The 15,067-nt window shown below is 31.4% G+C and overlaps 1 protein-coding gene across 1 annotated transcript; it reads right to left on the reverse strand.

Moving 5' to 3' along the window:
- Nucleotides 1–4,190: 4,190 nt before the first annotated feature.
- On the reverse strand, nt 4,191–8,540 carry LOC132731747 (uncharacterized). The gene is made up of 3 exons (XM_060717997.1): nt 8,065–8,540; nt 7,537–7,692; nt 4,191–6,147 (listed from the first exon to the last, which is right to left on the reverse strand). The coding sequence occupies exons 1-3, from the start codon at nt 8,461–8,463 to the stop codon at nt 5,860–5,862; spliced, it is 843 nt and encodes a 280-aa protein (XP_060573980.1). The 5' UTR covers nt 8,464–8,540; the 3' UTR covers nt 4,191–5,859.
- Nucleotides 8,541–15,067: the final 6,527 nt, after the last annotated feature.

A 15,067-nucleotide genomic window follows, 5' to 3' on the forward strand; every position in this document is an offset into this window, starting at 1 on the left:
TAATGAATCTAAATAGGAGCAAGCTCTGTTTTAAACTATATCATCAAAAATAAAAACCTAATACTTCAAGATGGCTCTGCCCCTTAAAACAAAGAAAATATATTACTGAATCTTAATTAATTATGTATAAAATAAATACATTGTCAAAATTACTTATATATTTATCAAAAAATCTTTAAGGTGTACTTATAGCCAAAGGGCCTAAATGAATTCAATAATTAATAACTTAACCTTAGAGAAGCTTTAGAGATATTACTTCTTCAAAGATTAGCAGTAGAATGTCACAACTCCTTGAGATGCCTGGTTAAATGAACTTCTTAATCTCAGAGGGAGCTAACATCTACATACAGATGGCACTGTATGTAACAACTAATCTGATTGGTCTGCAAACGACAAACCAGAATTTAAACACAAATTCTTTAGGCTTATCAGTTCTTTACATAACTATTCTAGAAATAGATTATGATACATAGAAAAGTTTAACATAAAACAATATTAACATTTTCTACAAAAGATGAATATAATGATTATAAGTATAACAAAGTCATTAAAAGAATCAAAATACTACTAGATACTAAACATAATTATAAACATAATTTTATATATTCTAAAACTACAACTAGTTCTTCACCAAGTTTAAATGCCAGTGTGAGTGAAAAGAGAACCATTTTCTATGTATTGTAACTGTATAACTATATAAAATAAGTCTTAGGCCATTCAAATTTACTGTTATTATGTAAACATTAAACTAGTGCATGATAAGAATTAAATGTCTATAAAACAATACATGTTTAATATAATTAAACTTTAAGATAAACTTAAATCTAAGATATAAAAGTTAAAACCTGTATTATTTCTTGAAATTGTTTATAAAGATTATATATGTTATACTTCTAGAGCAATATTATGCAATGATTATAAGCTATTGTAGTTGGAATCCAACTTTATAACACCTTCACATCAATTACTGTTTTAGGATTCTAAGCGCTTTTCAACCTGGTTTTCTAGAAGCTTATGGTAACAAAATGTTGTACCCTGGAAATGTTTAAATGCCATCCTTTCTTTCTTACAGAGACAACACTAAGATATATGTGATTGATACATATAAAAACAGCTTTTGAAACGAGAAAAGAAAGGCCAAAAATATCAATAGATGACACGATTTCAAGTATAACTTTTTGAATAAAATCTTGTCACACGTGGATATGAAAATTTTGAAAAATGAAAACAAAATGAATGATGAAATCTATACAGCTGTACAGACAATATGATTTTTTTTAAATTATATTTATTCGTATAATATGAAAAAGACGTATATTGACGCAAGATTTATAATCCTTGTCAAAATATGATGATGTTGGAGTTTAAAATAAATGCTATCAGAAATAAAGAAGTTTGAGTAACAATAATAGTTTCTAGTAAAAAAAAAGTTAATTTTAAAAGCGGGATTCTGGAAATAGTCAAGTTAGAGTATTGAACATTCTGCCAAAGGATTTGAGTGATAATAAGACACATATATATGAAGTGTGAAGTAAATTCATTAAGAAATCAAGAAGTTAAAAAAATCTTAGTTCAATGGGAGTAAATCTGATAATTTTTGTCATAGAGTTGTCAACCTTGTCACATATGATGTGTTGATGATAAGAAACATGTCTTTGAAGTTTGGAGTAAATACCTTAAGAAATAAGGACGTTATAGTGAAACAGCGTGCAAACGTAAACAAAAAATCTTGACGAGGTCGCCGACGCTTGTTGAGTAGGACAGCTCTCAAAATGCTAATTAAAATGATGTGTATAATCTCCATAAATGTATACATTTTTAACAACATTTTCTCAATAATGCTGCAAAAATTTCTAAATTATTGTAATATGAACAATCACTGCTAAAAATGCTATAATAATAATAATAATAATAATAATAATAATAATAATAATAATAATAAATCCATATTTCCATTTAAAACATTTATTGTTGCTGACAACCATTACATGATAAATCGTGTTTTATCTATCACAATGAAAGCAATATAGTTTTGTCAACGATAAAAGAGCTGAAAAAGTTTGTATAACATTCAGCATAACTCTTAAGTTTAAAGAAAGGATTGGTGGGGTTGGCTGTACGCGTTGAGGTGTCAGTGCGTGTTAAACATGTATTGACAGCATCAGAAAGCAATCTATGTATTATCTATGTATTACAGGTATAAATACAGGGTGAATTTTTCTAATTAAATTAAACAGAAGATATGTGAAGTACATTGAAACAGTAACGTTTTAATAAAAATAGTAAAACTATTGTTTGGAAATATTGATATGAGACTCATTAATTTTCGGAAGCATTTTCGCTATTTTTCGTAATTATTACGATTGACTTATTGATATTTAATGATAGAAATGTTGTCGATACGTAATGTTACACGAAGGTCCTGATAGCCTAGTGGTAGTATGGCATTGCAAAGCAATCGCAACGTTGCAAGTTTGTATCCTCAACAAAGTATTTTTCTTTCCTCTTTATCTATTTTTAAATAATATCCTGCATTAGTAGATTCATCACCTCTTTAATATCTTGTGTCTTTTCTTTAAAAAATTCATAACATTGATATATAGATGCATATGCTATTTTAAGTTTGTACTGTCGTACAATGCATGGGTGGTTGGCATACAAAAGGTTTCGCAAATATCGCAGGTCAATATTGCCAAACATTATATTCATATAAACATTTTGATATAACTCAACCATTTCAAACACTATTTACAGCCTGTTTGCCGGCAAGGTTTGCCGTTTACCGATTGTTTTATACATAAAATGTCTAAAATAAAGAAAGAACGCGGTTTCTAAAAATGAATACAACTTTTCAGTAGAGTTGGAAAACCATGAAGTAAGAAACATTTGAAACTTAAATTATATATAAAAGTTACTCTCACACACAAAACTGGTCTAATATATCAACATATTTGTTTACAGTTATTAAATTTGCAAAGAAGTAAAATATGCAGATTCTCGAAATATGGCCTAACGGCTAACGGTTGTTTTGTTTCACTTGACACACATATGAACAATCCTATTATCATATCCGTTAACATGTAGCGAATAGGACATCTCATTTTAAACCGGATTACCAAAATATGTTCTGTTTTAATCGACATAATTCTATATGTGATTAATAGAATCTATCATTGGGTTTGATAGAGGATAGGGAAATCCCAACCCGAGGGTGATCGGTTCCATCGGGAACGAGCCTTGGCGAGTACCCGATGGAACCGATTGCCCGAGGGTTGGGATTTCTCTATCCTCTATCTAACCCAATGGTTGATTATTTTTCTCACTCACCTGGACACACAAATATCAGTGAATCTACTTGCTACGCGCTTTACAACGCACCTAGTTTTGAAAAGGGGGCGGGGCTTAGGCGCCTGACTTTCTATTATGTACGTCCGCAAAAAAATCTACTGACCAAGTTTATGTGTGAAAAATTTAATGAAAATGAATTCATATGAGATCCCTCATCAAAAAGCAAGGTTATCATGATAAAACACATCGATATTAAGAACGGAAAGTGCCATAATATAAGTGTTTATAAATAAGGAATTCAATCCATAGGCCTACAGTGCTGGTACTATAATGATTGACAAAAAGAGTTTACCGTTTGCAAAGATTTTTCTACTTTTTCGGTTTTTTTGGCCGAATATTCAATTAAAATATATCAAAGTGAGAATCGCCATCAAGAAGCATCGTTATCATAACAAAAAACATGACTGGTTTTCAGGCAAAGTGTCATAATATCCGATTTAACGCACAGGGACCCGGCACAGTGTTGGGATAGTGTAAAAAAGTAATTTTTAAAAAAAATATATATATTGTATATATAATAGACAAGGGGTTGAACTCGCCAAATCGGGCGAATGCCCCTAGTCCAGTATAAGTCAAAATTGTAAAGTCATTCTTGCGTAAATTATATAAAGCTATATATCAAATTGCAGCTAAATGACATCACTAGACGTTGACAATAACATTACTGTTCCCACTTAAACCGTTTTTGAACAACAAACTGATATTTCGGATGAAACATCGTATTTTTGCTAGGTCGGACACAACCGTGCAACCTATCAACACTCAATTTTCTACGTGTAAAAACGCAATTCCAGACCATGTCATTATACCAACCCGCAATAAATCGATAAAACAAAAAATAAACAACTTACCGCTGGAAATTGTTCCAAAACCAATCAATTATAGCAAACATTCATTTCTTTTTATTTCTCTTCCGACAAAATATTTTTTGAAGCCATGATACATACTCGGCAACGGTTGTAAGACATCGTTTGATTGGACGATTCTGTGACCCAGCAATACTTTTTATTTTAATCAACCAATGAAATAATCCGTTTCAAATTGGTCACGTGATAGCCAATGGATGCTGATTACAACTTTCATTTTCACATTCAGGAATTAATTGTTTACAGACGCTATAAAACAATTTAAAAATCAATTTCCGGCGGTAAGTTGTTTCTTTTGTTTTGTATTATCGATTTATTGCGGGTTGATATAATGTCATGGTTTGGAATTGCGTTTTTACACGTAGAAAATCGAGTGGGGACAGGTTGCACGGTTGTGTCCGACCTAGCAAAAATACGATGTGTCATCCGAAATATCGGTTTGTTGTTCAAAAACGGTTTAAGTTGGGACAGTAATGTTATTGTCAACGTCTAGTGATGTCATTTAGCTACATTTTGATATATAGCTTTATATGATTTACGCAAGAATGACTTTGCAATTTTGACTTATACTGGACCACGGGCGTTCGGCCGATTTGGCGAGTTCAACCCCTTGTCTATATATTATATATAAAGTATATTTTTTTTCTAGAATTACTTTTTTACACTATCCCAACACTGTGCCGGGTCCCTTTGATTTTACGAAGAGTGATCGATATTTTAAAGTGTGCTATTTTTAGTAACATATCGTTATTGGAAAGGGCGGATCTAGGTAGAGTAGGACTCATTGCAGTGTGAAAGTTAATATCAATCTATTTTGATTCCGTAGACAATTTAATAGATTAGCTCACAAATTTCTAATACATTTTGACCTTTTGACGTTTCATTTTTGTTAAATAGGAGTGAATCGCGTATTATTTAGAAGTGCTGCACGTTGAGTGTGAGATAAGCCCATGTGAGATAAGATTTTCCAACACCGCTATTTTTAGTAACATTTAAGGATTTTTCTATCTGGTTAGTGAGAAATATTGTGCAGCAGTCGTTGAAGGATAAAATACTTACTAAACGCACAACTGTTTTACCCGCCACCAACGGCTAATTTAAGTAAATATTGACAAAATAAAACGTTGTAAAGGTTTAAAATTACAACATGGCATGATAAACTTGGAAAAACTTTACTTCGATGTTTTTTCCGTCGGTTAGAATATGTATGAATCATCTAGTTTCATATAAATATTCGATTCTTACGTGAAATTTTATCGTTTGATGACATTTTATTTAAAAAAATCCCGAACTACAACTTGTGGGTTAGAAACTTTAAACTGTCTAGCATTAATGTTATGTCAGATTTGTAAATTCTGATAAAGAGATAAAGAAGTAAAATTATTTTATGCTAGGATTTGCAAAAATTATTGTTTAGTCTAGTTTATAAATACTGTTCTTAATAGAAAGAAGATACTTTTCAATTAATTAATATCAACGTCAAGAACGTCATCAAAAAATATTGTATTGTTAGTGTGTGCCGGGTTTCTTACCCCTTGTCATTTGAAAATTCACAGAATTGTTATTTATAATTATTTAGTATTGATTTTTCACTGTATATAGTGAACATGTTCCGATAATTGTCTCGTGTAAAATTGTGTACCTATTACCTTCTGAACAACCCTAGTAATGCTCCAATAGCGGCACCTGATACACCACCAATTACTAAACCAACTGGTCCTAGTGATGCCCCAGTGGCCGCTCCTGCTAATGCCCCACTAAACATACCACGTCCCATGTCATATGCATATTCTGTTTCAAAAACCAGTAGTAGCCTTCTAGTGATGATCCAGAATAGCTCAGTTCTGTCCAGTTGAACTTCAAGAACTGTTTTATCTTTCGATAAGACTATCTCGTACAAGTACCATTTGTCGCTTTTCGATATGAGTTGAACCTGACAAATATCATATTTACGTTATTGTATTTAAACTTTATAAAACAGAACAAAAGAAGAAAGTATCTCACTATTTCAAGATCAATGTATTTCATTTAGCAAAAGCACAACATTCGACCCATGCTCAGGAGAGTGTTGCAAGCAATGTTCGTTCCCAAATTACTAAGCATTACTAAAGCCCATTTAATCTTTATAGATCTAGACCATTTTATGAAAAGAGAATAAACAACAGCGTTTTATTTGAAAGCTATGTGTACATATATTTTATTCCCTTTTATACGCCATGATTAACGTACACGATTGGTCATACAGATTGGCGATAATTTACCTGGTTTTGAATGGTAACTAACGTGTAATTTCTCCGTTCATGACCGACCATTAGTTATTTAAGATTATTTTTAAGTCAGCGGTTAGATACAAATGATTATTACTTTCAAGGTACGAGATAAATTGTCACGGAAATATTGCTCCAAACCGAGGATCGGAACGACCCCTGGCGTACTAATTCGGTACTTGTCCCAGACTATATGTAAGTAAATCATAAATATCTAACATCTGTGCGTATTAGATACAAGGGATAAGATAAGAATAGTTAAGCTCAACATAATTATATACAATATCTTTTTAAATATTTAAAGATGTTTCCTTCACTAAAAGGCATAATTTATAGAACATCTTTTTAGAACTATAACCTTTTTTTATAGGAAAAAACATGTCAGTTTTATGTTTCATGCAACTTCCATCTCCCCCCCCCCCCAAAAAAAAAAAATGGATAAAAATTAAATAAAAACACGCTTCCGTCCTAATTATTTTTTCAAAGTGTGTGGCTGATATTGATATGTGGCATAATTATTTTAGATATTTTAGTTTCAAAGAACAACAAAGTTTTGCTTATTACGAACTGGCTTTGTAACATTACTTCCTCGGCTAAAGGAAATTTGATAATCAGTTTTCAATATATCAATGTAAGAAAAGTATAATATCCCTTTTGACAACAGGAAATAATTGTTGTATCTTCAGTAAGCTTAAGTAAGGAATGCTACATAACAAATATCAAATTCCTCAGCATTGCATTTAATTAAGGACAGATGTCACAGTATCATTCTAGGTGCTGTCACCTATTTGCATATCACAATAGAACCATTTATTGCTTTATTGCACTGTTGTGGGATTACTTTTTAAACATCCTTCCTGTAAAATTAGGTCAAGTGACATTCTGCGAATAAGAGGGGATGTATTTAAGGATATCGTTGACAATAACGTACGACGCACCACAAATGGCGGACGGCGGACATTTCGCGATCCATATGCATGGTTATGAGCATCCAGTTTTTTTAAGGAAAAGAAGAAAAAAAAAACACAAAAAAGAAAGAAAAAATGGATCGGTACCTGTTTAAGTTTATCCTTAGTCAATAATTTGATAACGTAACCCAACTTTGTACTCTCCATGAATTTATTAATATTCTCGAGTATTTCAGTCATTTTCGCTCGTGAAATTCTGTTGTCGTCAGAATGAATTATTAAATACTTGCTGTGACAAATCATCTGTAATTCAAACAAGCCAGTAATATAGAATGCATATAATTCAGTTCGCTGTGCAACTGTTTCCCAGCTGTTCCTATTCTTTGACAAGTATGTACATTAAAAAGTAAAATATTATTCCAAACACATTGCTTTTCATACAAACATCTTATTTATTATATCATAAAAGTGATGAAATATGAACTTTAATGACAACTTAAAACAAAACAAGTTTGATCACAAACATAGTGATTGACCTTTGAAAGATATCCATAATTTAAAATTACTCAAAAACAAAAATCTCAAGAGTAATGTTACATTGCTCTTAAATGAAATATAAAAGTGACACATTTTCAATTTTAGATAGAATGAATAAACAATAACAAATACTAAAACCTGATCTATTTCTATCCTCTCCTCAACAAAATCTTCCACTATGAAATTTCTCAACAATGTAAACATTGCAAGCATGTCTGTATCCGCTGGACAAGTGCTATCCTTGTTTCCGTGTGGCATGTATAGTTTTGCTATCTTCCAGTAGCTGTCCACATGAACATCTCCAATATTGTCCCATCCAAGGTTTGCTGGATCCAAATGAGCTGAGACAAGCTTCTCTAACAAAGACCTACACTCCGGTGAGTTAACCACCCATACACGATGATCTTGTACTGGTGTTAATGTGTAGCCTTTGTGCCGATTTTGAGCGATATCTAGCAAATTTTGAAGGTTGTTTTTCTCTGAAGAAGTCAAACTATCAAAAAACTGTCTGAAAATTGACCTTGCAAAATATGTCATAGCGTCGTTTGCTGTGATCTTGAGTGCAAGTACTGATTTTACCCAATTAACCTTTTCCTCTTTACTGACGTCATGCACTTCTGAAACATCTGTCATTAAAAGTAAATCTAAAAGATAATTATATATGTCGTATGTCTGCCTTTATTTGCATAAAACATCACAACATTATTTTTTTTAAAAGAAATTATGATTGATTATCCTAAAGGTAAGCAATATAGAAATTTTGTTTATATAAATAATATCATTGTATTTAAGAAAAGCTAATTAGACACAAAAATATCGTTAAAATGAGAAAAACATAGTTCTTTAAATAATTTAAAACGTTATAGTAATCATATTTAGAATACGTTAAAATATTTTAAGATTACTATGATATCATAAGACATATATATATATATTAGCTATATTGCTCTTATAAATATTTCATCTATTTCATCTATTCACTATATTTTTGAATATGATTTATTTGTTTTTTTTCCATCAGTTTGTTATATTTAACAATCCGTTTGTTTGTTCATGTAACATGAACAACAGTAAATTAGGTTAATTCAATGAATAACAGCACAAAGGACTATTTACCAACGTTTAAACAACAACAATAAAGGCAATATCCTGTTCAGTTAATTGTCTGTCCGTTATTAATCGGTCAATTTGTGTCGATTACTTTGACATCATCTTACAGTATGTGGTATTCGAAAGTTATATGCGATTATAAATTGTAATTATGTTTTCCTCATTATTAACGCTTTAAACTTTCCAGAATGTACACATTAGGATTATTCATAAACGACTCTTGAACTTTTTATTGTTATTCATTGTAATTTTCATTTAATATAAGAACTAATGCAATTATTTCGAGTATGCATGGACTTTTACTGGGGATAAAACGTTTTAGGGTGATATTTTAGAAAATGTATCTCTAAACATAGACCAGGCTCAGTTATGAATGTTGAAACCATCCGGAAATGAATTCAACACAATCCGAAGCCATATCGGTAAAGGCTGATTGGCATGCCATATGAAAACTATCTATTAATTGTATACCATCACAAATATGAACTATTTAGCTAGAAATCTGAAATGTTGTGTTATAAAGAAATATTATATTGACCTAGGTGATTACTATTATTTCTTGAAGTGCATATCACATCCTATTAAAACAAGGTTCTTTATAAGTCACCAATATGGCTTTTACTGTAACATTTTAATGTATATTTAACAATATGATGTTTAGAGTGTAACGATAATGTTTACCTCTAACAGAAACAGGCGAACTCATCTTTCTCATTGGCATTGGCTGTATTGAGTCTTTGAAAAGTGGTCGATCATCAGTTGATTTGTAAGGTTTGCTTTTAATATTGCCTGATTTAATGAGTTAAACAATGATAAAAGTTACGGCATACATAAAAGTATGAAATAAAAGAAATTACATTACGTTTTGACGAAATTCTTGCGTATTGTAATGTTAATTAGACTGACCTCCTCTTTTTCATAAGATCAAAATATGTAGAAATAAATTATTAGAATGAGAGAAAAATACAAGCTTGTAATAAAATGTATGATACTTTATATAAAATGAAACTTCTAATACAATTCACAGTTTCTTAACATTATCAAAAGCATTATGATAATTGCACTTAGAATACGTTATAGATATTTCCAGATTACTATGATATCTTAAGACAACAAGGGCAACATTGTCGCAAAATACAACCGTCACAAAAGCTTTTGAAAGAGATGTAGGCATTATAGATATGCATAAAGGAGATATGCTATGGGCATTTTTCAGAAAATAACTGGATATCTTATCATCTCTAGTGACCTTTACTTTGCATATATTAACCTTAATTACATGTTATGCACCAGTAGTTATGATTATGACCATTTGTGTTTCAATCCATCAATAAATGATGAATAAATTATCCAAATACACATTTTCATCATTTTATTTGAACTTTGACCTTGGCCGCAGAGACCTGAATTTGGCATGCGACGCCTTCCCTTACAATTGCAAACATTTGTGCGAAGTTACAATAAAATCCCTTTATTCATGTAGAAATTTTACTCCGGACAAGCGTTTTTCAATGACCTCTAAGTCTGACCTTGATTCAGAAGACCTAGTTCATTTGCATGACACTGCTTCTTATAGTGGTGAACATTTGTATGAAGTTTCATTAGAATCACTTCATATGTGTAGGAGATATGATCTATAAAATCACATTACATCCTATTCAATAAAAGGTTCTTTATAATTAACCAATATGACTTTACTGTAACATTATATTGTTTATTTAACAATATGATGTTTAGAGTGTAAAGATAATGTGTACCTCCAACTGAAACAGATGAAGTAAACTTTCTCTGAATTTGCTGTATGTGTTCTTTGTCAGGTGATTGACCATCAGTTGATTTGTCAGGTTGGCTTTCAATATAAGCTGATTAAATGAATTAAACAATGAAAAAAGTTAAAGCACAACTTAATGTATATTATGAATTAAAGTAATTATATAACGTTTTAACGATTTTGTTGTTATTGCTATCATGTACATTTTTCTTTAAACTGATAGTAACTTACATGAGGAATCATTTAATCTTTTTATATTTTAGTCGTGGGTAGATAACCCTCCGGATTACGGCAGTAGGCTTATTGGAAATCACCACGGCACAGTAAACCACTGCATCATTTCTAAACAGGCAGTCAAGCAGTTTACCAGTACTATTTGCATTATCTTTCGCAAGGAAATGATAACCTTTGTACATGATAGAGCAAAAGTCAAGTGTGTATTACCGAAGAAAGGATGTCATGAAAGTGACCAACATCGCTCGATTAAAAGCTCCACGCGCTTTTTATTGAGCGAACCAGACAGTATTTGTATTATTGTTTTCCCCTTTTTTCTTTATTTCCATAACATCCTTCTTATCAATTAGAAGTAATTGTCCAAAATTTACCTCTTTCACATACAATACCCCGTAGCTGATCATTGTCCACATAAGTTTTAAGACGAATTGTTTCTCCGATTATTTGTGACAATGTAGCGGATATCTTTTCCATATTACTGCTTCTCTCTGCTCCCCCGAACATTTTCCATATATCTGTCAACTGTTCTATATTAGTGACATTAATATGTAGTACTAAATCCTTTTCTTCTTTTGATCTTTTTTCTTGTCCAGGGCTTAACACTGACAAAAATATAACAAATAAATAAACTTGATTAAATGAAAGAATAGGAATGAACACTTTGAAATTATTTAAATCTTTTTATAGAAAAATCTAGCCATTTAAAAGATATCAAAATTGACTGTTATTTGCAAGCAAAACAGTATGAACTTCAGAAACGAAGGAAAAAACGGAGACGCATTTATTTCAACCAAGAAAAACAGCTGTTCAATTAAAGACTTCAATTAAAAATCCATACACATAAATGAAAAAGTTAAAAAAGTAAAAGTCTTAACTATAACACACGACGCTTTCCTCAAAAACACATATCAAGTACTCCTGTAATACGTTTTTATCTTTTTTGCTAATGCGTACGCAGTGAATAAAATGTTCCAAGTAAAATGCAACTATTGTATTACTTAGTTGAGTTTTAACTGTTGAATGATTTTCAGCAGGGATAATTCACGTTTAATGAAATATAAACATTTTTTTCATACAGGTACTTTGAGATACAAGTGTATATAGCTTTATAGATTAAAACAAACAAAGTCCCATTTTTTTTCTAAAGAATACTTACAAATTGAGGAAAGAGCACTCCTTAGACTCTTAGGTTCAACTTTCCAAGACAATGAGCATGGGAATCCAAGTAATTCACTGACAGTTGAAGAAATTCTTGATAAACATTTTTTGCTTTGATCGCCATTCATATATTTTAGAAAGGTGAGGATGCCTGTCACCGAGGAACAGGAAATTGGTAAAATGATACTTCCCAAACGAGGTTTGCCAACTCCGTCAGACATGTCTTTTATATCACTGAACCATGCTATTAAATCATCTAGCAATTGTAGTGAAAGTTCTCCATACCATTCAATCCGTAGTGCTATGATTCTTCTGATTTTATCATTATCAATTGTATTATCACTTTGTATCATCTCGACAAAATCAAGCAGTAAGTCGTTGGCTTTCCTTTGCTTTTCTGCATTATCACATTCGGCTTGTATGATTATTTTTAACTCTGAAGGTGATAATAAAATTTCAGAAATAGTAAAGAAATTACATACAAATCATTATTACCTGTTTGTTTGATTATTTATTGATTTAGAAGCATATGTACCGTAATTTCAGTCAGTGGGCTTCAGAAAATGTTTGAGCATTTTACAGGTCAAAATGTTATTTATCATATCAGGTATTTGAAAACAAATATTATACTATCAAAATTGTGGATTACCTTGTGAATATGTATGCTTTGTTGTCCGCAAATGTTTGTTTTGCAGGTCGGTTAATTTCCGAAGTATCATTTCTTGGTTTCCTGTCGAAACACATTATTGTAATGATATTAATTTCTTTTTTTGTGGAATCCTGAATGTATCATAAAATAAAATGATATATCAATATTATTCGAGGGGTGTTCAAATATGAATGCAACTAGGTCAATTATTAGAAGTGTTTAACAAACAATGTCAAAATAATTACCTAAATCCGTCTAAATACATACCACTATGTGATATACAGAGTTTAAGTATTTTAATCTATTTTTTAAATCACCGTGTCAAGGGTTTACGCATCATTTTTTTCCGCGTTTCGTCGTAAATTTATTATCCTGCGCGCAGCTACGTATCATTCTTACGTAATATTTTGATAAGTACAACAGGTATGTTCATAAATGCAAAATTGTCTTACTAAAATGGATTTTATTTAGAGAGTTTGCATACAGACATTTTGAATGTTTCATATATTTTTGCAAAACATTTTGCAACAATATTTGTCTATTAAAACCTGAAATTAATGGAAACACTTTTATACATGTGAAACATTGATGTTCTTGATGCGAACATTTTTCATCCTTTTCCGAAAGTAAAGCTGTTTGAAGAAGTATCATATCAACTGATCACAAAAAGCATTGACACGAGCTGATCACATACCAATTTGATACAAATAATGCAAAATTATGTTGTAGAATCAAGAAAACTTTGATATTCGTGGTACCGTTACATGCAGAACCATGGCACCGCTTCTTTTTTCAAGGTAATACTGCATACTTTAAAATGCGTTTAACCGATTTTTCTTTTTTTGTTTTTTTTTTTATTGTAGGATGGACGTAAGCGCCGAACAAGAAAATTCGGATGACCTGGGATTGGAAACAATCTGCACCTCTATAGTTTTTGAAAGATAATATTTTATTAAAATTTTATGCTTTCGTAGAAGTTGCATTTTATGTCTGTTGTGCAGATTAACTTTTCTTTTGACTCGGAAATTGCATAGAATTTGCTGATATCAGTAATTGAACTTTTTACTTTCAAATTTGCTAAATACAACGCACAAGCAAGCCAATGCTTAAATTTCTAAAACAGTATTCCTTTTTTACATTTGAATTTAAGTAACTTGACAGGGTACGAAACTTACGCATGTTACTGACTTTAAGAAGGGCGCCACCTATGTGCTTGAGTTATCCTCCCTGTATTTATTTTTGTGAGCTCGTATTTTTTCACGCTTTGATACTTGTATTTCCAGTTATTGACTATTATAAAACTTGAAGATAACTTAAACCATTTCAACGTAAGTTGCTTGCTCAAGGAAAAATGGGATGGCCGCTGGCGGGGTTCGAGCTCACGCCTTGACAAACGATGCAAATAACTCAAAAGAACAAGGTATGCTTCTAGAACTGAAGCATCTTTAGTATTGATGCATTTTCCTTCGTGTTTTATATGATTAATATACTTCTAGAGGCCTCGCCCAGATGAAAAACAATAAATAAATACAAATAAGATTATTCAGCATTAGGTTAATCAGCATGATGCTGAACAAGTCTGGCGCTTATGTATACGGTGTCACAATTTTCGGTGCGGACCCACGATACGGTACAAAGAAATCGGTCAATTTTCATGCTTTATGATTACTTAATGAATTAAACAGCTTAAATGTGGATGCAAATTTCTGTGTGTACATATCTTTGATGCTTACAGTAATATTAAATAAATATTTTGGGTGACAACAGAATTTTCTTCTTTCAAAAAAGTATTCCAAATGATCATTTTCTCCAAGCCAGCTCTAAACAAAAACAACGTACAAGTCTTTGATAAAACCTAGGTAAAAACATAGCCTTCAATGATCAAAATAATCCGTAGACAAACTTTTATTAATACACTTACTTATAAAGTGTGAGTTTCGGGTTGTTTTGCATCATGCATGTTGTGTTTCAGTGTTAGTTAAGTGTCTAAAATGATACGTACTGCGCACAGAATGATAAATAAACGACGGTACGCGGAAAAATGATGCGCAAACCTTTGACACCAATGCGTTTTCATAATCTTTTCGGGGTATACTGTTTAGACACTGGAAAATAGCCAAACCGAGATTTTTCGCAAAATATTTTTTCTACGATGAAGGTGTTTCTTGAGACTCGGAAATAGGAAAGAGTTACAAAGGGCAAGATCTGGTGAATAAGGA

This window comes from Ruditapes philippinarum, unplaced genomic scaffold, assembly GCF_026571515.1.
Source record: "Ruditapes philippinarum isolate M1 unplaced genomic scaffold, ASM2657151v2 ctg816_1_1_1_1, whole genome shotgun sequence".
In the NCBI taxonomy this organism is placed as follows: Eukaryota; Metazoa; Mollusca; class Bivalvia; order Venerida; family Veneridae; genus Ruditapes; species Ruditapes philippinarum.